Raw genomic sequence first — 27,209 nt, forward strand, 5'->3', positions numbered from 1 at the left:
AAACTGCGCTTAATACAGTAACTTGATTCACTTTATCTCCTTAGTGGATTCATACTTCTCCTGGACTTAATACCGAATGACCAGTTTTTGTCGACAACATTTGCTGTTGGTCTGTTTACCTTCTGCTGTACAGTGGCCTGTCCTTGTGGCTGCCCTGCCTTCTGCTGGGCTGCAGCTGCTGCCTGAACTGCCGCCGCCTGCTGCTTCTTCATCTGAAGCAGCTGCTGGACCTGCATCTGGGGGAAGGACGGCGTCAGCACAGGACCACCTGACAAAGGGGAGAAAGAATGTCATACAGAAGATTTAGGACATATCAGAAGTGTGTGACAATAACCAAAGCACCTTTCCTTGCAACACCAGGATTTCACAAAAAGGATGTACAACACAGATAATATTGTTGCCGTTTTGATTTGCAACACATCCTGTGTTCTGTTCCACATGTTGCAAAATTAACTTCTATTTTTGTCACAACTCAATCAATTCTGTCTCATATACTGAGCAAAGAAATGCATATGAATAAAAGAACAGCATCTGATCCATAACACAGTTCATGCTTCATTTTAAAGTGTTGTAGACCATTACTAAGTTTGATAGCTGATAGCTATTTGTCACAGACTGTATGGACACAAAGACCAACATTCAAGTCAGTCAGTTTGCTTCGACACAAAGAGAAAAACTAATAAGAGTTTTAACACACCTGTTTTCTGGGCCTGGCCAATAGCCACACTAATCCCTGCTACAGTGACTGGCAGTGTGGTGACGCCAGCAGATGAGACCACAGCAGGCACGGAGACCACAGGAGGCTTGGTGAGGGTCACTTGAGCCGTCTGTCCTGCCTGAGCCTGAATCTGGCCCTGAGTGGGCACGCGAGTCTATGAATGGAAACAGGACCAGAATTAATGCTGCACCAACTTCAGCTGCTAACATGAACAGAGGAGAGAACAGGACAGGGATTTACAGAGGATGACAAAGTTTTTGCTGGAACACCGAGCTGCACACAAATATAAAACGTCTGTTAACTGGTGTCCTGTTGAAGTAAGAATTCACATGCAGCCAACTTCAGACAAAAATGTGTGACGAATAGGAGGAGGGGCATCTGGACTTTAGCTTTCTCCTCTGGAAATGAATGAATGGATTTGTTATACACCAACAACAACCAAGATTTTTTTTCTGTAGTAGGTATTTTAGTTCATAATGTGAGGACAAACTATGACCGATTACTTGCACTACCTCATTTAAGTGTTGTGGTTTCTGTATTTTGTATGTAAAATGATTAATTTCACAATCTTACCAGTCTAGCCACCTGCAGGTTGGCCACTGTGGTACCAGTCAGCACGGCTCCAGGTCTGGGTGCTGCCACAGCTGCTAGCTGGGGATTGGCTTGGGCAGCCTGTGCAGGTTGAACCTGGGTGGTCTGCTGGGCCCCTGCAGCCTGTTGACCCTGGGCTGCTGCCACTGCTGCAGCTACCTGCTGCTGCTGCTGTTGCTGCAGCTGCAACTTATGCTTGTGCATCTTTAACAACTCCTGCAAACACGGTATTATACACGTTATCATATTATCATAACCCTTACACTGTTCCATTGTATTGTTTACTACTACGATACAGCCATCGCTACGATCATACTGGCAGAACTCTCAGTAACATTCTCCAGACAAGCAGTGATTGACATTTCTCAAGTGTCCCATACCATCGTGTTTTGTGCAGCTATTGTGTAAAGATGCTGGTGGTGTACCTGTGGTTTGCCGACAGCTTTGATCTGTGGGGAGGCAGCCTGCTGTTGCTGCTGCTGTTGCAGCTGTTGCTGCCGGAGCATCTGCAGGTGGGCTGGAGTGAGAGGCTTTCCTTGTTGCAACTGCATACCTGTGGCTGGGTGGATGACAGCAGGTTGTCAGATATGTAAAAACATGAACAAGGACTTGATGGATGTCGGTGTTCAGTTCATTACCTGGTGTGACTTGAGTGACAAGTGGGCGAGTCTGTGACTGCACCGGGCTCAGAGTGGTAGAAACTACTGCAGATGCTGTCACTGGGGTAACGGCTCGAACGCCCTGCCCTGCAGCTATGGCTACCACTTCTGCAGGGGCAGCAGCAGCTGTAACTGCCCTCTGTTGTGCATGGACCACCTGGGCTCCAGCGGCACCAGCAGGCTGGATCAACAACAACAATAACAGCAACAAAATGAGCAAAAGCTCCAACACTTGCAATGATCATTATGTCTACAGGATGTAGTGGTTATGCATGCTGCTTAATGCCGATTCAAAGACTATTTGCGTCATAAATTCCTCTAAGTCAGTAGGTGGGTGAGTTAAGCCAGCAGCAGAGATAACTGAACATGACTCACAGACAGGGTGCCTGGTATGACTGGAGATGCCAGGCGTTTGTTGGCCTGGAAGGGACTTGGAGGAACTCCAGCTACTGTGTTCACAATCACATTCCCCCCTACAGTTGCTGGAAGAAACAAAGAGAAAGGAGTCAAGTGCTGGAACACCAACAGCTTTGTAATGTAAACCATGTGTGTGTGTCAACGTACCAGCCTGGATGGTTGTGCCCACAGTGGCATTTTTTATGGCTCCAGCCTGAAAAACATGAAACATATGTGAAGAGATTTTACTGGGTACAAAGTGGCTTGTTCTGATCTGACTATAGAAGCATATTGATGGAGGATGTTTTGATTCTCACCAGAACAGCTGCATTAGGCACAGCAGCAGCTCCAGCAACTGCGGCAGCCTGAGGGACCTGAGCCTGAGCCTGGCCAGCAGCGGGAGTCTGGGCCTGGCCGGGTGAAGCCTGGGGAGCTCCAGCCTGCTGCTGCGCCAACTGCTGAGCCTTCTGCTGCTCTGCAAGGGCCTGCAAACACACACACAATGAACAAAAGCAAAGACTGCTTAAACATGCCAGTTAAGATGAAAAACAAGCTCTACTTGGATGTGATATACACAGATAGATACTTTATTAATCCCCGAGGGAAGTTAAAATACATATGAATACATAATATACATGAAAAACAAAGCAGGTGCTCCTGATGGACGTGTCCGTTCGATATGCATTAGTCTTATTTTTAAGTCATGAAGCCACAATAACAAAAGCTTTTTAACTTTAATACTTTAGGATGCATTCTGCCTTGAATTTTTGGGGGGGATGTATTCCCATCCTTGCGGTCAGTACATACCAGTACACGTATTGGGACCTAGCCTAACTTGAACAGAACAGCTGCAGCCTGAGAGGGACAGACGACTATTTGTGCCCTCACTAGTAGGCAGGTTGTCAATCTACTGAAAACTAAACCAGCAGATTTCTTTGATTAGTTAACTTTCTCTTAGGCTGAAGCCATGTTAACAGTCAAACCACATGATATTGTCTTTTGTTGAAATAAAGACCTGCATACTCCTGGCATGCCTTAACACATGCATATCCATGACCTTGCAAGTTGCCATCTACATTTGTAAGCAGTTGTCAACACATTTCCGACAATTACCTTTTTCTCCTTGGCAATCCTCTCAGCACGTTGAGATGCCACCTGAATGGGAGGTAGGGGCTTGTCGTAGCTGATCCCACTGTAGAAATGAAACAGATGTTACACTTTTTTCTTTCTTTCTAGATTAAAAGTGGAGATGTCAATAACATGAAAATGGCAACATGAAACGCACCTTTCTGCCAAGACGGAGGCATGTTTGGGATTCTTTTGGAATGGATTCATGCCAAGCCTGTAAATTAAATGAATACATTTAAAAAGTCACCACATCTGAACTTGATTTCACCATTTTCTAAAGATATGAAATAATAGTCTGGAACATAGAGGTTTCTTAGTTTCAATTAATCAGGGTTTGACACAATCCTCAGTACTCACAGCGGTTTTATCGGTGGGCTCCGCTTGCTGGCAACGATCTTCATTAGTTCAAAGCGGCTGTTGTAGAGCTGAATGTGAGTGGCGTTGTCATCCTGTGTGTAGATCTGACAGGTCCTTAGAGGACGGCTGTTCTTAGACTGAGTGTGTACACACGCACAAGACACAAACAAACAAAGAACATAAGTGAGGCCACGAATTCAAGAGCAAAGGAACATTTTTTCAATACAAATAACAGGGTATAGTACCTTGTATATGCTCTTGGTTTTCTTCTTGGGGTTTGCCTCATACACCAACTGAAAACGGTTCGAGACATGGTTTAGACAAACTAGTACAAAGGTACTTGCCATTTTCACAGTTTTACAGAAAGGTATGTTGATTCTGTTTTACCTTGCCCTCTTCTCTGGGAATGATGACATTCTCATAGCGGTTGCGACACTGTTTGGGCGAGCGGTATATGCGGCTGCAGGAGTTCACCACATCGCTCACCAAATCCCAGTTGGGAGTGTGGGCAGGAGACACGATTGTCAGGTTCAGAGGCAGCTCCAGCAGCTGCTTTACAGCCTGTCAGAAAAAGAGCAATGATATTTGGACCCTGAATATACATGACATATGACAAAGTGACATACAATTCAAGATCTACAGTATTTGCTTCCAACAATACAGCTTAGAAAGTAAAGAATATCATGGAAGGATTTAGCAGAGCCAGTACCTGAAGCAGAGCCCAGTCCTCACTGATAAGCCACTCTGGGTTGTCCTGACCGGCCTCCATGGCAGGTTTAACCAGCGAGGGCAGGGGCTTGGCAAAGGGTGCCTGCTGCTTGAGGGAGAAGTTCTTTTTCTGGTCCTTGCCCTCGCGACGAACTTTGAGCATGCTGGCCTTTTCGAAAAGGGAGCGAGGAGGAATGACTGTTTCCCCATGGCCTTTCTTCTTCTTCCTGGCAGCTGCTGGACAAACACACACTTGGGTAAGAAAAAAGACAACAAACAAACCTGCAGTGACATTTCAGGATGTGTCTATTCAACAGACCATCTCCATTGTTATAAAAATTATGATTACACTGTGTATGTGTGTTCCTATTTTACATAGATCATGATGAATTGTCTTGTACTGCAACATCAGCAGACTCGTCAGCTAAGGTTCAAGGAAGTTCAGCATTATATTTGTAAAGAGGAAGATGTAGAAAATAAAATTTGTTGGAAACAGGGCGAGACATGTCATCTGGGGGTCAGTTTAGCAGGTTGGCTCCTCAACAGGAGAACTGAAAACGGTCATGATGTTATCGATGAAGTCTGTACTTGACAGACTGGGAGAAGAACGCCCACCTACACTGTATAAAAACTCATTGACTCATTGACTCCTCGAGGAGTCTTTTTCTTTGTAACCTCATCCTGTGTGTTGCATTGTGAAACACTCCTTCTTGTACAAGAAAATAAATTCTGTTAAATTTTGATACTTCGGCTCCGGTCTCTATTGTTTTAAAGGTTATTACAGAAATTCATTTAACATCCGTACTTGATACATTTATATACCAATGTTCTTTAAGTCTTTTAGAACTTCATCTATTGAAGATACATTTATTCCTGTGTTTAAAAACAATTCCTTCTCTGCACGCAGAAAAAATATTCCTAGATCAAAAGCAAATACTCTCAATAAGTATATGTATACGTAACTACATATGTAATCATATTCAGTGTAAGACTGACATAGCAGTTAGTGAAGTCCTTAATCACAAATCCTCACCTGAGGGATCCATCTTGAGTCTCTTGTGCTCCTTGCGGATGTAAATAGGAGGCAGCTTGGACTCTGGCATGGGTGTGGTGTCATACATTAGACACATCACAGAGTCGATGTAAATGTCGTTGTCATCCTGCGGCGGTGTGGGTGGAGTCCAAATCTGTGTTGGAAAATCACAAAAAACATCACTGTAGTACAATACAGATTTAAATGCCATACATAGTGATGAGTGACATGCAGAAATTGAGAGTGAAGAGTCTGTTCTGCTGGCAAACAGTAATTGGAAGATTCATTATTTTTTTTCCTATGTAACATTTTATTTCTCACCGGCATGATTTCTGTATGGCCGTCCTCCGCATCAAATACATACTCCTGGTGCAACAGAGAAAAGGTTAATGTCTGACAATAATGTAAAGCAATCCACACACCAGTTCTCATGAGATCTTATGATGAGAAACAACGGCCACCCACCATGTTGTAGGCATCCTCTCTGGTGTAGGTGAAGAGATCTTCATCTCCCTCCATCACCTGCCGCTCATCCTCCTCCTCCTTCAGCTTCTGCAGCTGCTGCAGCTCCCAGCCTCTCTTAGAGCACTCTAATCTCTCCTACGGAAAATAAACACAAAACATGTCTCAATCTGACTAATTTAAGTAAACTGAAATGCCAACTTAGTAGAGCTGATACATTAGCTGATTAATAGTCTGATTTTGAAATATACAGTTTACATTACCTTGAGAACAGTTTCATCGTCACTGATGTGAAGGTACTCCAGGTAATGCAGGGCATACCTTTCGATCGGTGTGAGCTGTTTGAGGGATAAGTAAATGGTAATATAAACTCAGTAAACAGAATTTTATTTTTCATTATTTCCTGAATATGTTCTTTTCCACTTCCAGCTTCCAGACAGTACCTGTTCCATGACCGCATTCAGCTCCTCTATCTGAGCAGGCTCTTCTTTAACCTGGCTCTGTGACTCCTGATCGTCCTCTGCTGAACCCTTTTCTGTTAACTCCACCTCCTCCAGCTGCTGCTCATCCTCCTCTGGCAGGGCATCCAGATTTATGCTGTGGAGAGCCTGGATGTAGGGTCTAGCCACTCTGGGAGAGATGGCCTCAGAGGCTGATGGCTCCTGGTGAAGAACCACAAACTCCTCCACCTTCTCCCCAGAGCCTGCCTCCACCTCAAACAAATCATGGATTGTCCGCTAGAAAAACACAGACATTAGTCAGTTACTTTCTGTCCCAAGTTGTATAAATAGCTTAGCTATGTATACAGATGACTTCATACAATACAAAGAGTACAGTGCATACACATGGCTTTCATAGTAGAATAAATTTAGCTTTTAGCAAGTGAAAAATAGAGGTGTGTGGTTTTTCTGAAACTCCAGGAAAAAACTGCAGCAAGTTCATCTTACTTGTGTGAGGAAAGCCAGAGTGTAGTCAGTGCCCTGGGCAGCCACCTCTCTGATCAGGTCCTTGGTGCCGTTCTTCAACAGCTTCTCTTCAATGGAGTTCCCACTCTCCAACCTGGGCAAAAAAACAACGAAAAAAACCCAAACCTTAAACTAGCACCACAGTCCTTGATTAATCAGGAGGTAAAAGTTACATCTTTTACCATGACGTGTTGAGGAACACAAAAATACAGAATTAAAACAGATGTGCCTGTATTCCTGTATTAGTAGTATCACCTGTAAATGTGTATATCCTTGGAGCGTCCAATTTTGTCACACCACTCCTGAGTGCGGGCGTCCATGCTGGGATTTAGGTCTGTGTCATAGAAGATGATGGTGTCTGCATCAAAGACAGTTCCAACTGTAGCGCAGCAGTGGTTGGTCAGGATGCTGCAGAACACCTGTCTGTTCCTGTTAAACCTCTTCATATTCTCCTGCAGGGAGGACACACCAAGCACATGAACACACTTAGCAAAGGCTAAGGAAGAAGTTGTTGAAAATGTTTTTCATTAAAGATGTTACTAATTTGGACTTTCTTTGCTTATTTCAGTGATTTGCAGCACTACCTTGTACCTTGCACACCCTCTTAATGCTGTAATTAATCCAAGCTTTTTTTTTAAAGTTTAATCTTTATTATCCATTTGAATGTGACTTCTGCAGCCAATAAGTTGTCTGCATCTTCTTTTTTTAACAGTGCCATCAGGTCTAACTAACTCAGAGACAAGAGGGACAGACAAGAGGTTAGACAAAATCAGGACAGAAGCATTCAAGATTTAAAGCAGAGGTAAGGCAGAAAGGAAACAGTTAATGGAAAAGAAATAAACCCAAGATGCACGCAGACTGTGATCTTAACTAATGTCTGCATCTCATAAGGCCCTGGAAGGAACAGAATCCAGCAGGGAGGGAAGAGAGCAAGATAGTTTGTCCCCTTGTTGAGCCAGAAGTCTGCACTGACACTGGGAGGTCCCGGTGTTAGACAGGGAGCCGCACAAAGGTATGGATGTCTATGAATTTGTGAACAACTACAATCTAATGCTTAAGTCACCAGATGAATTTACTTGTCCATGTTTGATCAAGTGTCATGAGGCCAAATTTCTGCATATTTACTATAATGTGAATAACATCCACAGAATAAGCTCGCTGTAAGTACTGCTTGTCAGAGGCACTTCAAACGGTTGTGATTTTACCTGTCGCTCGTCAGGAGTGAAGCTTTCATCCACCCGCACATAAGTGAGTTGCCTGTAATCTAGGAAGGCCTCAAGGATGTCTAACATCTTCATCATCTGAGTAAAGATGAGGACACGGCGGCTCTCTGACCTAAGCTTCTGCAGCAGAATAGCAAGCGCTTCCAGTTTACCTTTTGAAAAGAAAAATATACAAAATAAAGTTATTACTCATGACATGTTATGGTTTGTGGTATTTCACCAAAGTTTATGCCATCAATGAAGATCTTTATCAATAGACGGTTGTTGTTTTTCTTACACACAATACACATTAGTTACCAGTTAATTATGTTGTAGTTATTAATACACAATTTTAATTCATTAGCTGCGCAGTCCCAGCAGATTGCATGTGAAACAGAAAAAATAGTGTTGCGCTAACCTGAGTCCATCTGCATTAGCTGCATGTCAGGAAAATGGAAGAGACGCCCGGTCACCAAGTGGTGGATGTCGGCGCTGTGGGGAGCAGAGGCCTCCTGTAGCCGACAGTGGAGGGACTTCTGTGCAAGGCTGTAAGGAACCGGGGGATTGGCTGCATACAGGAGAGGAGGCAGGGCTACAGCTGCAGGCACCACACATTCCAGCCTAGAAGGTGACAAAGTGGCAGGTTTTCAGTGACTTGGAGCAGTGAAAAACTGACTAGTAAATACATTGCATTGTAATTCTTAAAGGCAGTGCTTATTTCTAATACTGCAAAAAAAAAAAAAAAAAAATCAGTGTTTTACCAAACCAATGTGATCGTAACAATGTGGCACACAACGCATGAACTCATCAAGCATTTTATGGTCTCAAACAACATAGGCAGCATAGAATGGAGGAGGCTTTAATACTGAGCTGAAGTACCTCTTGATCAGGCTGCTGGCAGCCTCCAGCCGGTCCTCGACAGAGAGCAGGGTAGACTGTAGAGTAGAGGTGGTTGCCACACAGGTTCTCTGGGCCCTGAGGCAGCTCTCTCTACCCACCCACCTCCAGCCTCCAGCAGTCAGGGCAGAGTGACCAGGCTCTGAGCTCACAGTGCATGCCTGCAGCAGGTCTGACCCATACAACACTCTGCGGCTACAACGTTGCTCATTTGCTTCAAAGAGGCGGCTCAAACGCTGCTTCATCTGCTGAGTCTTTTCTTCTGAAGACTCCTGAATGTAACAATGAGGACAGTGCACACAGCCACAATCCAATGTGCACAACGTTACAAAATTTTGTATAAATACTGTAAACTGATTTTACTTTAGTCAGATTATCAAAAAGTGAAATGCATTACTTGATTTAGCTTGAAAGCAAAGTACCAACCTGTGATCCAGCATGAGCTGCAGTAGTAAGCTTGGTGGCGGCTGCTGTGGCATTTGTAGTCACACCCAGCGCTTAAAAACAAATATATAACGTCAATAGAAGGATACAATCTATCAATTTGCAGTAGCGGTGCTATTGCTAATGCAAGTGTTAAACCTACTGTGCAGGAGAAGAGGTTTAATATAAATTGATACTGGATGAGTCACCTTGTTGGGCTGTTGACAGAGCAGGATGAGGTGTACCAGGTGTAGCTGAGGCGTTGGAGGCAGGAACAGCTTGTGGCATTGTTTGCATTACCATGGATCCCTGGGGCCTGATGATCTGCTGCCCTGGAGCTGACACAATCTGCAGGATGTTCCCTAAAACATGACACATAAACAACCATTACAAAAAAAACTACTGGTAGAGTAAGTGTCCATAGTTTGATATATCAGTGTAAACATTTATCACACCTCTATGATCAAAAGGCAGGTGAATTTCATCAAGATGTTAAAAGGATATTAAAAATGAGTGATGAAGGAATGAAAAGATAGTGTGACAGTGGGATGTACATTACCGAGTGTACCTTGGAGCTGCAAGGGCTGTCCGGTGGTGAGCTGGCGGAGCTGGCTGGGGGATAAAGTGAACTTGTTGCCCTGAAATTGCAGAGTGACAGGAGTCTCTGGCTGGGAGATACGATTCTGACTACCCGCTATGTTGGCCAGCTGACCGATCTTCACCACGTCTCCACCTTCAATGAAAAGGAAGAAAACACACTTCATTAAAGACGGCATTTAAATGTCTGTTGAAACATCTGCCATGTTAACATTTACATAAAAATATACTCTGCATCAGTTAGTTAAAAGGGTGAAAAAGAGACAAGACATGCAGATCCAGGGTGGGTTAATCAGTGGAACGAGCCCAGTCGCCCTCCACAACAGAACCATAGCAGCTCCTATTTTTACAAACCCTGAAGGGGAAAGAAAATTGCTTTAAGAGCAGTCCTCAGGTGAGACAGAGAGCCTGAAACATACACAAAAATCAAGACCGCACTTGACTGCCTTTTCAAGGCAACACACATGGGTGACAAGGAAATATACTTAGAGATTGGTGTCAAAAATGATATCTGTCAATAAAAAGTCTTTGAACACCCTTTATTTATCACTAGTTTTTTTTTTTTTTAACTTTTCAAATATTATATGATTAACCTTTAAGCCATTTTTCATCTGAGCAATACACTCATTCTGATTTACCAGACATTTTTGAACATTTACTACAAGTAGTTTGGAAATGGCATGATGAACCTTGAGGAACTTTTTTAAGGCTCACAGTGAATGTTTTAGAGCTGCAACTATTAGTCAATTAATCAATTACAACTATTAAATTAATTGACAACTATTTTGATAACTGATTAACCTTTCGAGTCATTAAAAAAAGTCTAAATTCTCTGATTCCAGCTTCCTAAATATGAATATTTTCGGGTTTCTTTAGTCTTCTATAACAGTAAACTGAATATCCTTCGGCTGTGGACAAAACAAGACATTTGAAGATGTCACTGGGCTCTAGGAAACAGTGATTGACATTTTTCACCTTATTCTGACATTTATTTTATTCTGACCACTAAATTGATGAATGGAGAAAATAATCGACAGTTTAACTGATAATGAAAATAATTGTTTGTTTCAGCCCTTAAATGTTTCCATTAGCCTTTTAATGTTTCTTAATCTGAGCAAGTTTCAGGTGCATCAGAAAGGCTTAACAGTTGATCCTATAGATGTTGTAAATACATAAACTGGGCTAACACAGGCATTAAGATAATGTATGTCATACGTTACTAATTCAGGTGCCTACTATTGGGGGTGTTCAAAAACCTCTGACTGGCAGTGTACTGTATCTCTCAGTACCATACCAATTTTGCAACTCAAGAACCAAGCTATCAGAAAGTACCCAATGGTATTAGCAAATTTAAAATGCTTATTTAAACATTTAGGAGTGTTTCAATTGTGGTGTAAAAAAGCAATGCACTCATAGTAATACTAATTTACTAAATTTACAGAGCCCAGCAACTAACAGAGAAAAAGGATTTGACAATTTGTGTGCACAAATTAGTAACAATGACAGCAAAACACTGTGCTGGGTAGTGCAATGAAAATACATTAAGTAAGAGTTGTCAGGCTGAGGACAATCTAAAGGATTATTCAGTGATTAACGTATTCAATAAAGTATTAAGTATCAAGGATTTAAATTGTCAATTGGCAAGCACATGATATTAATCAATGTGCATGAATCACTGAGTCAAGTTTATGTACAACTCATTTATGCGCACAAATTATCCAAAATTTTAACCAGCAGATACTAAAAAAATTTTTTAGTATCTGCTGGAGTAAAATAGTCTATCAAATGACTTCAAGAATCACACTCAAAATGTTTCAGCAATCTTATTGAGATTTGAAAAAAACAAACACTCATAAGATAATTTCCAAAAAATGTTTACCCTTTTAAAATAATCAAATACTGTGTGTTGTTACTGAAAAGGTTTCTCTGTTCACATTTGAGGCAGAAAGGGCTGGCAACTTTTGAGACCGTTTTCACATGCTTTGCAGTGACGCTCGACATCAGAGTGAAATCATAACATTATCAAACAAAAAATTAAAAACCAAAGCTTTGGGATTTCTTCCTGCAGCTGGGCTGATGCAAGAGACAAAAGAATATTAGTAAACTGGGAGAAAAAAAAAAAAGATTAAAAAAGAAGGGGTAGAACATAATTAAGTGTAGTGACATGTGGTGTAACAACTGGGTTGTTCATAGTGTACATGCAGGTTTTGAGAAAGAAGCTGGGAATACAGAGGCTGTGGAGATGCTGCTGATATGGCTATAGATCTGATTTGAAGGAGCAAATTTTGGGACCATGAGTTGCACTAACAACCATGAGTTGTTGTAATTACTGATATATGGCATCAGTGCTTTAAGTAACTGAAAGACCAAAACCGCTGTACCACCAGTGCTGCTACCATTGCACTTTAGAATTTACGTACAAAGTTTGTTTTAGGAGTAAAGACTGAACACATATCAGCAGTGCCCCAAGTAAAGGCCTCAGTGTAGAGCAGCCCGTACTGTTGTGGCGGAGGTGGAGGGGAAATGCTGAGAGGGAGGGGAGGGGAGGCCACTTACTAGGCAACCGTGCCTGGGCCTGGGATGTAAGAACCAGCCTCTGGGACAGTAAGCTGGGCTGGATGGCGTGGCTGGGGGCTAGAGCTGGCCTGGGGACGTGTGCTATTCCAGGCTGGCTAATGGGAGCTATAGATCCCACAACTGTGCCAGCTAAGGTCTGGCCCAAGGCCACAGGGGCAGCCCCCAACACATGCTGCCCAAGGCCACTGCTCCCAGAGGAGGCTACAGTGGAGGCGGCAGTGTTGCTGCTGCTGCTGCTGACAGAAGAGGTAGTCTGGGCTCTCTGTGTAGCTGTTCCAACCGCTGTGAAGTACAAGGTAATGGGGGTATGGGACTACATGTTAGGGGGAACCCAATATTTAGTCAAATCATCAGTACGATCAAAAGCCTATGTTCACTCAGCAATGGTGGGCCAACGCAGCAAGCAGAATTAGGGTTGTTACTGACCAATCAGTGATAGATTCATCACTGCTAACAATTTGATTGATGAAATATATAGTACCTGACAATAATAAGCAAAGTTGGTGTTACAGTAACTGTGCATCTCTAGAGCATCAATTCCATCTGTGTGGGTGTATTTAGTGGCAGCCAAACTTCACCCAAACTGAAATAAGCACCTTTTGTGTGCAACTCTTTATCTAACAAGTCTGACTGTTGTTTGTTTCATCATATCTTCATTTGCAATATTACCACTTACATAATTGTCCTATCATTTTTTTAATCAATAAGCAGTTACAGCGGAACAGGGCTGGTAGTCCCTAAATGATGTAGTAGTCAACAAAGACTTAGGGCACAGGAAGCTAAAGCTGCCAAAAAAAGCCATACATTAAACTGTATCCTACTGGCTGTGCTGCCATTAGGGGAAAACAGTATGGCGAGCCCACCAATGCTGTATGGAAGAATGAATCTAAACAAATGAAACCTCTGCGGCCAGTGAAATTTGCCAGTGAAGGTGCATCAAACCTATCCATAACGGACCTATATAATTTGCAGGACTGCGCATAAATATCTACACACAGTTTTTAAAATACACTGCAATAACTAATAACAACATATGACCATATGGGCAAAACCTACATTAATATTTTATTCATGATACAGTATAATCAGATTAATTTAAATCCAAAACAATGACACAATCATGCAGCACAACACTGTATAATGCACACATCACAAGCTTAAAACATGTATAAGCTCATTAGGTAAAGGTCCCAATATAACGGCTACGGGTGGTTATGTTTGTCTTTTAAAGTTTGATGTTAGATGAAACTATCTAGAATCCAGTAGCCTCTGTGGAAACAAAATTTCCTGTCCTTTACTGAGCACCGTCCCTGGTATGCACTTACCATGAGAGGTGGCTGTAGCAGTTGCAGTGGTGACGGGGGACTTGCCCCTGGTCTGGGCTGACTGGCTGGTGGTGGAAACGGAGGTGCTAGTAGCAGGAGAGCTCGTTGAAGGACGCGGGCCTGCTGTAGTTGTGATGGCACCTAGGCGACCTTCTGGCTTTGTCCCATACTGCACTGGTTGGAACAATCTGATCAGAAAAAAATTAAATGATCATGTTGTATCAATGCCAGAATATCCATATAACAATAACATTTTAGAGCAGTTTGAAAACGTAGAAGGGGAACATCATCATTGAGATTTTATCGCTGACCTCATGGGTTTTATCGGGCATGGCTTGGGTCGTGGTGGTGGATCTGGACCAGTGTAGATCTCCTCTATGAGCTGCTGTGTGACTTTCAGTTTGGGTACTGCCTCTTCAGTCTGATACCGAGTCAGTCTATTCTCATTATTGATCAGATCAAATATGGACATGTTTGCAATCTAGGAAGATAATGAGATGAAAGACAACAGCAGAAGTGGATCAATGTCGACTGATGAATACATTTCAATAATTACATTTTAACAAAACAACAGAATATTCAGCAAATGCTGATTAAATCAAGGCGTAATCACATAACATTTAACAAATCAAATGATATAAAGTAAAGCAAATATAAAGTGCAAAAAGGGAGGACAGTGTACTCAGCAGGGCAGAAACCAATGATTGCTTTTATTACAGGTGAATTGATTAACTTTTTTTTTCAAGTAACAGTTTAGTCTTTAAAAGGTCAAAAACAATGACAGATGTCAATCACAAAGTGATGTCTTAATACTGATTATTCTGTCTGTCCAAAGATTATTTTTTTCTGTCCAATAATCCAAATAACTAAGAAAATCTTTACATTTGAGCAACACCTAAATTATTCACTTATCAAAATTGATTAATATCCTGTTAATCACTGCTATTCAGGGTGTTTGCCTATTATGTCTTAAACCTCATCATAAAAACCAAATTTTTTGTTTAGACACTTAAAGAGTAGCCAACAACTTGGTGGATCTTGGCAATGCAAAGCACGAATGTATACCTTGCTTGAGTCATTCTGCAGCGCTCCCAGCACCAATGATGGGATATTGTATTGCAGAGGAGAGGAGAAGTAGGAGCTGCTTGTCTCTCTGGGTGACACCAGATCAGGGTGGTTACACACTCGCTGTAACTGCATCAAGACCTGAAGCACGCTGACAAAATGACCTGTCTTCAGCGCCTCCTGGGCTCTAGGGGCACACATCAAAACAGAAGACATGATTGATTTAAGATGGTTTACAAAAAAGGAAAGAAATCTATTGCAAATATTTACAACAAGTTATACTGTGCTTTTGATTTTTTTTTTCTCAAATTTAATACATCATCTAAGTTACTGTCAATACAAGGTAACATGTTAATATTCTTTAATTATTTTTAGTGGAGAGACCTACATATTTTACAGTATAACTGAATATATTGCATTCAACTTCAGAAAGCTTTACTGTGGCACAAAGAGAGTTAATAAATCACAAATGTGTGCCTACTTTAATTGCAGGCAATTTGTATGTGCGGTGATTTATTTAGTTCATTAGGTGTTGCAAATCTATATTTCTTATGGCTGTGGAGTCTGAGCAAGATTCCCGGTTAAAAACCTAATCAAAATGTCACTAACTTCAAAAAGAAACCTACGGCTTTGGTATGTTTCTGGTTTTCATTTAAGGGAAAATTTTATGGGTAATTATCTGAGGGGAAAAAATTGTGATCATAATATGTCAACAATAAATGCATTCAAAGTTAAAAAGGGTTGGGAGTTCGTTTTATTTGCTGTCCAGTTATCAGTTTGTACATTTCCTATTCTATGACTGATAATGTATGAATCCTGTGTGTGGTATGTCTTGAAAGTCCCGTCTCTTGTGTGGAGCAAATCTCACCCTGGTTGAGTAAGGATATCCTCATAAAGGCTCTTCTGTCTGCTGGAGAGGCGGCACTTCAGGATGTGCTCGTACTTCTTGGGCAGTTGTTTCTCCACATCCCTTTTGGAGCGCCTCAGAATGAAAGGCTGGATCATCTACAGTAAAGATTAAGAGGGTTTGATATGTAATCTGCATTTATGGCTTAAAGGTTAGCTGAATTAATCATGTTTTGATTTTTAATGCAGCACAGTTGAATCAGTACAAGCATTTGCAGGCGCTATACCCACCCTGTGCAGCCGGATGACCAATTTGTGGCAGTAGTCCTGGTTCTGGTCTGTGCCTGCCTTAACAGGGAAGTCAGAATAAGGCCTGGTGATTCCTGGCATAAGGAAGTGGATCATGGTCCACAGCTCTTTTAGGGTGTTCTGTAGAGGAGTGTTGATGAGGAGGATCCTCTGCTCACTGGAAGATGCACAAAATACCTCAGTTACTGAGTCAACAGAGCCTTCTTATAAGTATCTAACAGAATATGAAGTGCTTTCATAGAGAGAGAAAAAAATCACTGACAGAGAAATGATCTCATCAGTGAAATAATTGGACCAAAACTACTGTTGCATATGCACCAGTCAGACCCAAAAGCCATGTAGCAGATGAATGGGGATGATATACACAAGCCTGAAAAACTGTGAAATTACATCCCAGCCCACCTTTTAAGAGCAAAGATTGTTTCCCAGTGTTTTTCAGTCATGTTTTTGATGAGCTGCACTTCGTCCAGGACCAGGTGCCTCCACCTTCGCCTCAGAAAATGGCTCTGGTCCTTCATCAGGAGCTTGTAGGATGTCACACAGACATGGAAGCTGTTGGCTTCTCCCCACCACTGTAGATCAGTGATCAGATAATATGTTATCGCATTTACAGCTTTTTTTAGGTCTTTTTTATGGAGTTGTATTATCAATATGTGTGTGTGTTTTTTTTTTTTTAAAATACAGCAAAAACCTACCATTCTCTGAGATCTGCGCTCCCTTTTGTTGCCCAGGTACAGGAGGATCTTTAGGCCAGGACACCAGCGCTTGAACTCCACCTCCCAATTTAGCAACTTGCACGTCCTTACCACAATAAGGTGGGGTCCCCAGATGCCTGTGGACAAAAACAGGTGATGTGTTTATTACACTCTGTTATACAAATTGGATTAACAAACACCTTGAATATTTAACAATTATGTTATTACTATCTTCCAACAGAGGCATACCCTCTTGGCCAGCTAAGTGGGCCATGTAAGCCACAGTCTGTACGGTCTTGCCGAGGCCAGTCTCGTCAGCGAGGATACCATTGAGGTGTTTCTTGTAAAGGTTCACCAACCAGTCCACACCAATTTGCTGATATTCTCGCAGTGAGCCATGCAGTAGAAAGGGAGCTGGGCTGCGGGTCTAATAAAATAAAAGATAAAGTTAAAATATAATAATAGGCATCTTGTTCTTTTATATGTCTTGTGTGTGAATTTGAGTGCATCTTACGGAGGAAGTGGTCCTGAAGCTGCCCTTGGGCAGTATTAGCTCTGTGGCAGCAGCAACTTCAGCTATGTCTCTGGCGGGGTTCCCATCAGAGTCACTGGAAGAGGCCTTGTCCGCAGCACGGTACTGGTCCACACTGAGCAGGGAGTCAATCAGCACTGCCTCAGGTGGACTGCTCGCAGGACACTCCATACCTGGATAATAGAGTATCAACTATTTTAGAGGCAGGGTATTCATAACCATCAGCTGACAAAACAGGTGTAAGGGTGATCATGACTATTTCACCTTCAGTCTCTTCCATGTCATTCTCATCACTATGAGGACTAGGCTGAGGCCACTCAAAGCTGTCAACGTAGGCGCCAGCATATTGTTTCATCAAAGCATCCAGAGGCATCTCAGCTAAGAGTCAAACGAAACAAAAGCATTTTAATTAGAAACACAGACATAAGGACACAAGTCATTCTGGTACTTGCATGGTATATTAGACTAAGTGGCAAAAATTGAAAAAAGGGTTTAATAATTTTTATCAATTTATAATTTGTTTAGAAAATAAAATTGTGATAAAATTGAAGATACTGTCCAAGAATCCTTCATTGCATAAATTCCAAATGTGTGTTTAATTTATTCATTGTTGAGCACAGCAGAAAATAGCTATAGTTGTGAACCCCAGTGTAATGTCAGGTTATGAAAAAATGGATACCACCACCTTGTTTACTGATGACCTGAATATATTTTATGTTGTGTACAAGGGAATATCATACAAATGGGATTTTAGGAGTAGACTAATTTCTTAATCCTGCTTCTCCACATATGCATAGACAGAAAAGTAAAGTGAGTAATTACCATCTTTGGCGAGGTCAACCAACTCTGCTTTGTGGTCTGCTACCCCTTCCACGGCCTCCTGTTCCTCTATGGTGCTCTCTTCATCTGGGACTAAAAAATTGGCAGTCAAATAATGAACAGTTGTAAATGGTTTTGCAAGGCCAAGGCAACTGCACTGCACCAACTGCTATAAAGGCTTTTTTTTTTTTTTAACACATACCATCTTTATCAGCCAAAGATGAACTTGATTTTCTTTTTCTAGTTGAAGTGGCCACTTCCTAAAAATAAATTAGAAATACATGTAAGCATCATGCAATATGTGCTTTTGCTTTGTCATACATTAGTGTTTAAGTGCAGCACCTACCTCTTTATCAGCTTTCTCTCCTGTTGACTGACCAGGTACTGTAACAGAAGTAGCTTTAGTTCAGTACACTTAACAAGCAAACAAAAATATCAGCATTTATGAAGTATGTTTAAAACAGGTGAAATAGACTGGCATGGTTTAGATTTAAACTGAGCCCAATGGATAGCAAAGTAAAAGCTTGTGATATAGAACAAATCTGATATTAAATGGGACGTACCTTTGGCTGAGGCTTTTTGTAAGCTGAGGGCTTTGAGCCTCTTTTCATAAATTTCAAAATGAAGTTTAATTTCCACAACCTGACAGAAAAAAAAATAATTTAGATTGGTAAATACACAATTATTCATTTAAAAAACATGATAAGGTTCTATACTTAATAAAAAAACCATACCTGCTCAATGTTAGACCAGAAGAACTCCACCTCTCGGGCAATTGTGCTGGCAATGTGACGAAGATGAATTTCCCGTTCTTTCTTTGACCTCTCTTCACTTTTCTTCTGCTCTTGATGGTAGCGGGCACATGTGCGAACAAGCTGTAGCAGAGACACACGAGACAGTTTGGCTTTCAAAAAAATATCAACTTCTGTAGTGACTCCTCCTTTCTGTTGTGCCAATGTGTCACTTCACATTAATCTCTCTCTGAATAGGTTCACCCCTGCTGTACCTTCTTGGCAGCAGCCTCTTTCCACCTCCTCTCCTGGGCAAAGTCAGCTGCCATCCACTGCATCTCCTCCAGAAGGTAATCCCAGTGGGACTTTGGACGCGAGGCTTCCACAAGCTTGGGAAGCCTACTGGCTGACCACTGGCCCTCCTTTCTCAGCTCAGAGATGCGTTGATGCACTTGACTCTCCTGGGGATTAAACACAGCATGTGACATCAAAAAAGAAATCAAATCAAGTCATTTTTATTTGTAAAGCCCAATATCACAATTTTGCCTCAAGGGGCTTTACAATAAAAAAAAAAAAAAACATTCTTGACCTATTCATCCTTGTTTCAATTGCTCCAATCAAATATGTGTTGAAACCCAAAATTAAAGCCTTACTCAATGAGCACACTCAGTTATAAGACAATGCACAAAAGCAGCACATATAAAGAATAAAAATAGCAGTTATTAGAAATTCACAATAACCTTATGTCTTCATACTAAAAAGGAATCAATTCTTTTTACTCATCAAATCTCATAAGAAACTAAGCAGAAGTTTTCATCTTTGCTTTCATCAAGAAAGGAATACATGACTATTTGCAGCCACTAGTGAAGACTCAAAAGCAACACATAAGTGTATTTAAGATATTTCAAGGCATTCAATCTATTCAACGCTAGATTGTTTAATTATTTATCCAAATAAACATTTGCAAACTGGATGTGCACGAACTCACCAGTTTAGCTTGCTCAACTTGCTTATCTTGAGAACCCTCCTGCGAGGACTGCATGGTTGCACTTTGACCAAACCCACCAATTTTGACTGCAGAGACACCATTGGTTCCAGTCAGTTTGGACTGGGTGCTTGGGTTGATGTTGGAGCCAAGAGGACGAAGAGGACTTGTAGTATGGGGGGTTGGAACAGAGTTGGGAGCAGGAGACATGGAGGTCAAGGATATTGAGTTGGTCATAATCCTTTGAACTGGTTGGTTTGACTCTGTCCCAGGGCGAGCAAGGGCCACCGTCTGCCGAGAAGGAAACTCATCTTAATAGGACATTTTGAGGTGTCACCATTTAAGTACAAATATAAATGCATACTATGTTTAGGTGGTGTCAGGTAGACGTAGACTAACCGCTTGTCCTGACTGTAGCATGGCCTGGGATTGTTGCTGCTGAGGCTGCAACTGAAGATGAAGACCAGGCTGCATCTGCTGCTGGAGTTGGGCCTGGAGCTGTGTGTGGGGGTTTACTGTGGCCAGAACAGGCCCACCTGTCTGCACCTTCATCTGGAGCTGACCACCTGGCTGGGCTGTACTCTCCACTAACTGAGCCTGCTGAGAGAGTGTCATGGGCAGGCCTGCCATAGGGAGGGCACCTTGGGGCAACCTGCCAGGCAGCTGGGGGGGAGGGGTGTGCAGGCTGGCTGCATTCTGGACTGGAGGTCCTTTGGATGGGTCGTATTGTTGCTGGTTCTGCTTCTGTCCTGCAATCTGGACCGCTTGGGGAGTAGGCGGCATCCCGCCTGTACACATAGTAACCAAATTATAGGACAAACAAAGGGGTGGTATAAAAAGCAACACAAGGAAAGAGGGTAAAAATCAGGTTGTCAATATTGTCATGTAAAGTGGAGTGATAAAGTGTAGAAATGTCTTTTGTGCTCTTGCTAGATTTTTAAGATTTTAAAATTGCCATTAGGTGTTTGGTAGCTTTCCCTTAATATACATTTGAGAGCACCCTTGCAACTAGTTACATATTTTGAAGCTAATAAGTAAATAATTAAATGGTACTTTTAAATTGTAAATGATGAGTTTCAGCTATTAGAGCTCCTCAGCCTTAATGAACTACATGTACTTTATGAATCAACAGTAGTGTACTACTTCCTGATGATCAGAGCGGAAACTAATGAAACTCATACGGCAAAATGATTACAGAAGAAATGAAATCAATGTGGTCATCTACATGTCTCTCAAATAAAATACTACTTTGATTAATGCAAAACCAAAACATTGCATTTCAAATGTTGAGAGAATGTGGTTAAAAACATCAAAAATTATACATGCAATAAGAGAGGTTTTAGAGAGTAAAAATAGAAATGTTTCAAAGGAAAATGAAAAAAGAAGAACTTCTGAAAATAAAGAGACAGGGAGAGGAAAGGGTAAATAAAAATTCAGAGCGGACACACACAAAAACACCATATGTTTGGCATGCATGAAGCGATGTCATTTTAGCGGTAATCAAGGCATCTGAATGCCTCACAGAGCAACAAAGCACAGAGGTGAGAGCAAAAGGACACACATGGGGTCTTGCAGACAGCAGGCCTGAGCGGAGCTGTGCACACTAAAGCAGCGCCTGCCTTACCTCCCTGAACGTCACACCACCTTGCCTAGACGCCATCAACACCTGGCCCTGACACACCCACACCACCACAATCGCAAAAACCTGTGCCGTGAACACAACTCCTCCACATGATTCCCCTCCTACTTAGACTGAGGGAAAGAAGCCAAGTCAGAACAAAATGCCATGAAATAACATGGAAGGAAATCAACAAAATGTGAACATGAGATAAATAAATACACTCTTGAAGATGTGACGTATGAATTTACGATTGATGATTTCTGAATCCCTGTTGATGATGCAAGGACGGACAACCAGTGAGGGAAAGACTTGAAGGAATGACAATGGGAAACCAAAAGGACGCATGACATGTGGATTCATAAAATGGGAAAACAAGCAAAACCCACTGGAAAGTGAATTTATTCCCACAGGGTTCCCACTTTCTGTGATCCACCTCCACATTAGATGAAAATCCATCAGCACGGGAAGGTCTGTCCAAATAAAGACGACTAACAGGAACAAACTTCAGAAAAGAAGAGATGGATAACGACGGGTGACCAATAGTTAAAACAAAAAAGGAAAATAATAAGACATGGCATCTTCCCATTGAGTGGCTACTCTTCTTCAGACTTGAATTGTCTTCTTCCCCATTTATCCTGACAGAGAGAGCTGGTGCTGGTAGAACTAAGCCTGAACTTCCTGTGGACTGCTGGAAAATCCAGCAGATGGATGAAGATCTGTTTGTTGATGCTGCTTGGAGTTTGTTTGTAGAAGATGAATGTTGTGATTCAGTTTTTAAAATCTCCTTAGTATGAGGAAGGGGACACGTCCAGCAGCATCGAACAGAACACAGAGCGGCCTGGTAGTAGCACTCCTACCTTGCGCAGTTGGCATAAGCTGCTGGAGTGGAACGCCAGGTGATCCTAAAGGAGCTACACCAGGATGCTGGAAAATCAGCCCATGGCGACCAACGTCAATCCGGGACCTCTTAGCCTGATCTGGGATTTAAAACACACAATACCCTCATAACGCAAAAAAAAGCACTCGGCATAGAGCAATGACCTTCTGAAGACCTTGCAGGTCACCTCTCCTTCCTCGGGTTAAGACTTCAACACAGAGCGCAAGTAGGGGATGCCAAATATCTAAAAGCAGAAGCAATTAGAGGGAGAAAAGAAAACAAACAGAAAACAAAGCAAACGGGGAGGAAACAAAGCAACAAAAGAGACACAGGTGTCTACGATCCTTGCCCTACCTGCTTGCACCATGGCCTGTTGCCTCTTAAAGGCATCCATGTCTCCGGGGTTGGCAATGGTGCCAGCAGCAGTCCCTTGATGTCCCTGCAAAAACAACCTCAAGGAATTAGTAAGATATTTCCTCTTTACAAAGATTCCCAATAGAATTTAAGAAATAACTACAAACAGTTAACTGTAATAAGTAGAAAAGTGTTGCCTCTATTACCTGAAATTGCTGCTGGGAAGAGAAAGCTGCAGAAACATTGGGAGGAAGCTGTGTTGCTATGGCAACTGGTGTCACAGCTTGACCATCCTTTCCAGTGACAACCTTCACCTGAAAGAAGCACAGATTTGAAAGAAGCACAATATTCATTGAATGAAGTGAATGTGAAACGCTCTAATTTTAAAATTCCAACATGAACTCACAGAGCCAGCCAATGTAATACCTCATCATTAATGACCTCAGATTGTTCTTCTTCTTCCTCTTCATCTTCAAGGTCCAAGTCGTTCTGTCTCAAGTAAGTGTACAAGGGAACACAGGGTTTCTTCTTAAAGGCTAAGTAGTCCATCATGTTCCCTTGCAGGTGCTGGAGAAAGAACAGCTCAATCAGATATTCTTTGAACACCTCCTTCAGGCTCTCCATCTTCTTGGTATTGTGCTCCAAGCATTGTTTCCTTAGCAGAGCTATCTCTGGAGTAGAAGGAGCAATTTCCTCTAACTTCTTGGGAACCTGTTTTTTCATAGTTCCCACTACCATGCTGGTGGGTGCAAGAGGATTATTGGGGGTCCCTTGGGATGAACTGGTGAGGGATGGGCTAGATGGTGGAATGGAGGAGGGTATACTAAAGGATGCTGTGGCTGTGGTTCCTACTCCAGCAACCACACTCTGTGGTGTCTTCTCAAATATCATAGGGCGCGCAAGCTGTCCTTGAATGATGCTGCTTATCTGTGGAGGTAGGTTGGAAGTGGTGATGTGACCTGGGCTTCCCAGAGTGGGCAGAGCAGTCCCGGGGGCCACAGGACTTTGAGGTCCGAGGTGGTGAATGGTGCCTCCAGTCTGTGAGTGAGGCTGAGACAGCCGGCGTTCTCTCACAGAGCCTGGTGCTCCTGGAGAGGCCAGCTGTACCTGGCCAGGTGTGGCAGGGGCAATCTGGGCCAACGCTGTCCCGTCCTGGTAAACAAAATGGCCACTTCCCGGTGGACTGCTTAAACTGATTTGCCGCACTAGCATACCGGCTTCAACAAATCGTGTTGGACTCTGTCCACAGACACCCAATGCTGTCGCAGGGGCTCCTGGCCTTGTCACACCTTGCAGAGGGACTGGACTGTGTTGGGTGGGACTTTGGGGCTGCATGGGTTGGGGCACAGGTGAGGTGACCTGGATGTAGGAAGATGGAGCATGCTCAAACCTCCACTGAGGTGTAGTATGCTGGAAGCCGGGAGATGCTGGGTTCTGGAGGGGGAGTGGGGTTAGGGTGATCTGGTTGCCAGGCACAATCTGTCCCACATTTTGTAAAGTGATGTTCATGTTCTGTCCAGTGACTGGGCTACGACTCATGATTATCTGATAATTGGGCGACTGGGGGGCAGAAGGGCTGGCAGCAGAAGAAAATGTAGTCACAGGTGATTGAGGATGGTTAACTGTAGCTTGCTGCTGTGTAACTGCCATGGTGGGTTGCTGCTGCTCCTCTGCTTCAGACCCACTGACAGACTTGGATCTCTGGAGTTGTCGTTGCATATTCTGTGATCCACTTCCATGGTGCATTGCGTGACACTGTTACTATGTCTAAACACAATAATCTGTGAAAAAGGCACAGCAGAGCACAACAATTTAATAAAAGAGGAACTCTTATCCATGTAACACTACAATACCCACTACACCTACAAATTATATATATTTATTTTAGTTTAAAATATAAAATGTGCAATACATTCCATTCATTACTGTATACTTGAACAGTCTATAAATACTATATATAGTCTATAATACATAACCACCTACTACATATATATAAAGTAACGTCACTTTAAAAAAAAAAAAAAAAAATCAATATTTATCTCAGCACTCTGTGCATTCTTCACTTCTTTGCACTATTTATATCCTGTTTACAGTTCACAAAAACAGTTTCACCCGTTTAAAGACATTCCTTGTATATCTTTCTGAAGATTGTTGTGTTGTGTGTAAATACATCAAGAGCCACTGAACTGGAGTCAGATATCGATACGATATGTATATACCTTAAGCTTACATAAATTTGTCAACCATCAGAGATTTTGTCACACCATTTATACTCAGGTTATCTATCCTTTCAGTATCTCTGGGTGTATTAGGCCACTGTCAGATATGCTGAACATCAGAGTGGTTATACTTTATGGCAATACTGAATTATCTTTATATGATTTTGCAACAATGTTTTTATTGGTCTATAATTTACTGGATAAACCTAAAAAAAATATATTCATGTTTGTTTACTTTACCTACACCTACCTACTTTACCTAACTATTTCTTGATTGGTTAAGCAATATGTCGTACTGTATATTAATGTCTTGACATAAAACATATATACATACATACATAAAGACAGAATTTTCTCAATATTGCCCAGTCCTTATTCTAACTTGTATAAATATCCAATTGTGACGTTTAAAATACCCACACAGACAAACACATTAACATTAAGTGATCGAAAAATATACAGAGCAGCTGCTGGACAGTACACTTCACTCTTGACAGCTAGCACATCACGCATGTTAAAATGTCTTTATTAAGTATAGAGGTGGTCTGTTAATGGTGACAAAAAGGTAACGACCGTTACCTTAACGCCCAGAATATACACCTTGCTGTTATATAATTTGTGGCTTCCATAATACATCTTTGACGTATTATAGCTACAACTCATTTGTGTCTAATCTTCAGCGGACGCCAGACAAAAGCAATAAAAATCAACGATATTATAGATAAAGATTCTTCTGTAATGGAAATAATGGTGTTGATCTAGTTTAACGCTGTGAATCAACCAAAGCCTGCAAATCTGCATTTGAAACAAAGGTGATATACCGATGATGGTCATGGTGATACTATAAGCGTTATATGTTATATGCATATTACAGTAAATTACAGCGTCGAGAAATTCACGGGTATGTTGTAGACTACTGGTTTTAACACAGTACCGATTGCATCATATTTACAACCAAAATGGCTTGTAAAAAACAGTATTTTCTGACATCGGTTTACATTTTCATTGTTTGTTACGACGTTAACTTCAGCTCCCACTTCCAGTATCGCTCCGGGGCGTAACGTCAGCTAACGCTAACTAGCTAGTAGCATTACAATTAGGCATTGACACTTTTTGTCGGTGTAATTAGGTATGAGCAAAGAGCTACAACACAATATACTGAGAGTAGATTGTAAACATTAAACTGTTATATATGCAATGATGCTGCCCGTGAAATTTCAATATTTACAACAACCCTTGCTACGGGACGCGTGCTAGCGAATGGTACGATGTTAGCTTGTTATTGCTAGCAGGCCATCTCCCAACGAATGAATAATGTTACATTTTATCACCTCACTGGTGTTACTTACAGGGAACGGGGGCTTCTGTAGTTGTTTCATAAATCCTAAGTCATATTTACAATGAGACAGATGCTGTAACAAATGCTATTCGGCGAAAAAATAAAATATCGATATTGCTACCGGCTATTCAATGTTTTGGAGCTAATTTCATTCAGCAACATGGCGACCGCGGCAACCTTTTGTGTAACCCGGATGTCGTTCGGTTTTCAGGAAGCGGTAATACAGTGAATAGATGACGTAAGCTAAAATGGGTTATTTAATGAATTTTAATAATTATGTATGTTGTTACCCGCCTGATATATGAGTAAACCATCATTATTTTTTTGTCAAAAAGCATAATTTCTTTGTATTACGTTCTTAGAAACTAAATACAATCTTTTGGAAATCAGCAGTGGAAGAAATACTCAGATCCTAATGTAACCAACCAGAGGTCTTCGTTAGCCTAAGAGATTGTTGCTGGCCTCCAGCAACAGTCATTAAACTTTCTAAACTGCCACAATAGTATTACTTTGTAGATATTACAATACATTTGGTAATGATAGCAATGCTGTTGGACTTTAAAAGCAGTGTATATGGTTTGGCAGTGGCATATTTTGAGTTTGAGTATTGGGCTGGTTTTTGGGCTGGTTTTGATTGGCCATTGTGCTGGTTTTGTCACACAGACCTGGCAACCCTGTGTGCTGCCCAGCTAGGGTTAGCTAATCAGTGGTATCTGCAAAGAGTCTACAGGTTTTTGTTCCAACCAAGCAAGAGCACAGCTGATACTACTGTCTACATC

The 27,209-nt window shown here is 41.8% G+C and overlaps 1 protein-coding gene and 1 non-coding gene across 7 annotated transcripts in view; both read right to left on the reverse strand.

The window, feature by feature from the left end:
* ep400 (E1A binding protein p400) overlaps positions 1-26,621 on the reverse strand; it is a 28,495-nt gene extending 1,874 nt beyond the window's left edge. For 2 of the 6 annotated variants that reach the window (XM_067604565.1, XM_067604557.1), the window contains exons 1-50: positions 26,441-26,621; positions 23,299-24,653; positions 23,079-23,186; positions 22,873-22,957; positions 20,420-20,808; positions 20,024-20,311; positions 19,311-19,496; positions 19,039-19,179; positions 18,868-18,946; positions 18,651-18,688; positions 18,507-18,564; positions 18,308-18,397; positions 17,750-17,863; positions 17,468-17,658; positions 17,203-17,380; positions 16,954-17,090; positions 16,661-16,830; positions 16,241-16,415; positions 15,972-16,108; positions 15,104-15,290; positions 14,350-14,519; positions 14,039-14,226; positions 12,693-12,995; positions 10,099-10,272; positions 9,749-9,901; positions 9,543-9,613; positions 9,099-9,388; positions 8,638-8,840; positions 8,223-8,392; positions 7,273-7,469; positions 7,000-7,111; positions 6,496-6,789; positions 6,316-6,390; positions 6,056-6,190; positions 5,912-5,956; positions 5,591-5,744; positions 4,559-4,794; positions 4,237-4,410; positions 4,095-4,142; positions 3,850-3,986; positions 3,650-3,706; positions 3,478-3,556; positions 2,682-2,849; positions 2,533-2,578; positions 2,344-2,450; positions 1,948-2,149; positions 1,735-1,868; positions 1,292-1,525; positions 698-872; positions 120-268 (exon numbers count right to left, since the gene is read on the reverse strand). In XM_067604565.1, coding sequence (XP_067460666.1) covers positions 120-268; positions 698-872; positions 1,292-1,525; positions 1,735-1,868; positions 1,948-2,149; positions 2,344-2,450; positions 2,533-2,578; positions 2,682-2,849; positions 3,478-3,556; positions 3,650-3,706; positions 3,850-3,986; positions 4,095-4,142; positions 4,237-4,410; positions 4,559-4,794; positions 5,591-5,744; positions 5,912-5,956; positions 6,056-6,190; positions 6,316-6,390; positions 6,496-6,789; positions 7,000-7,111; positions 7,273-7,469; positions 8,223-8,392; positions 8,638-8,840; positions 9,099-9,388; positions 9,543-9,613; positions 9,749-9,901; positions 10,099-10,272; positions 12,693-12,995; positions 14,039-14,226; positions 14,350-14,519; positions 15,104-15,290; positions 15,972-16,108; positions 16,241-16,415; positions 16,661-16,830; positions 16,954-17,090; positions 17,203-17,380; positions 17,468-17,658; positions 17,750-17,863; positions 18,308-18,397; positions 18,507-18,564; positions 18,651-18,688; positions 18,868-18,946; positions 19,039-19,179; positions 19,311-19,496; positions 20,024-20,311; positions 20,420-20,808; positions 22,873-22,957; positions 23,079-23,186; positions 23,299-24,618 — 8,751 coding nt within the window. In that variant the 5' untranslated portion in view covers positions 24,619-24,653; positions 26,441-26,621. The remainder of the gene's footprint in view (positions 1-119; positions 269-697; positions 873-1,291; positions 1,526-1,734; positions 1,869-1,947; positions 2,150-2,343; positions 2,451-2,532; positions 2,579-2,681; positions 2,850-3,477; positions 3,557-3,649; positions 3,707-3,849; positions 3,987-4,094; positions 4,143-4,236; positions 4,411-4,558; positions 4,795-5,590; positions 5,745-5,911; positions 5,957-6,055; positions 6,191-6,315; positions 6,391-6,495; positions 6,790-6,999; positions 7,112-7,272; positions 7,470-8,222; positions 8,393-8,637; positions 8,841-9,098; positions 9,389-9,542; positions 9,614-9,748; positions 9,902-10,098; positions 10,273-12,692; positions 12,996-14,038; positions 14,227-14,349; positions 14,520-15,103; positions 15,291-15,971; positions 16,109-16,240; positions 16,416-16,660; positions 16,831-16,953; positions 17,091-17,202; positions 17,381-17,467; positions 17,659-17,749; positions 17,864-18,307; positions 18,398-18,506; positions 18,565-18,650; positions 18,689-18,867; positions 18,947-19,038; positions 19,180-19,310; positions 19,497-20,023; positions 20,312-20,419; positions 20,809-22,872; positions 22,958-23,078; positions 23,187-23,298; positions 24,654-26,440) is intronic. The other 4 variants (XM_067604582.1, XM_067604574.1, XM_067604591.1 and 1 more) reach the window with 4 other exon arrangements.
* LOC137172745 (small nucleolar RNA SNORA49) lies at positions 7,890-8,020 on the reverse strand. Its single transcript, XR_010925039.1, has one exon. It is a non-coding gene; the product is annotated as a small nucleolar RNA SNORA49 (small nucleolar RNA).
* Positions 26,622-27,209: the final 588 nt, after the last annotated feature.

This window comes from Thunnus thynnus, chromosome 2 (assembly GCF_963924715.1).
Source record: "Thunnus thynnus chromosome 2, fThuThy2.1, whole genome shotgun sequence".
Taxonomy (NCBI): domain Eukaryota; kingdom Metazoa; phylum Chordata; class Actinopteri; order Scombriformes; family Scombridae; genus Thunnus; species Thunnus thynnus.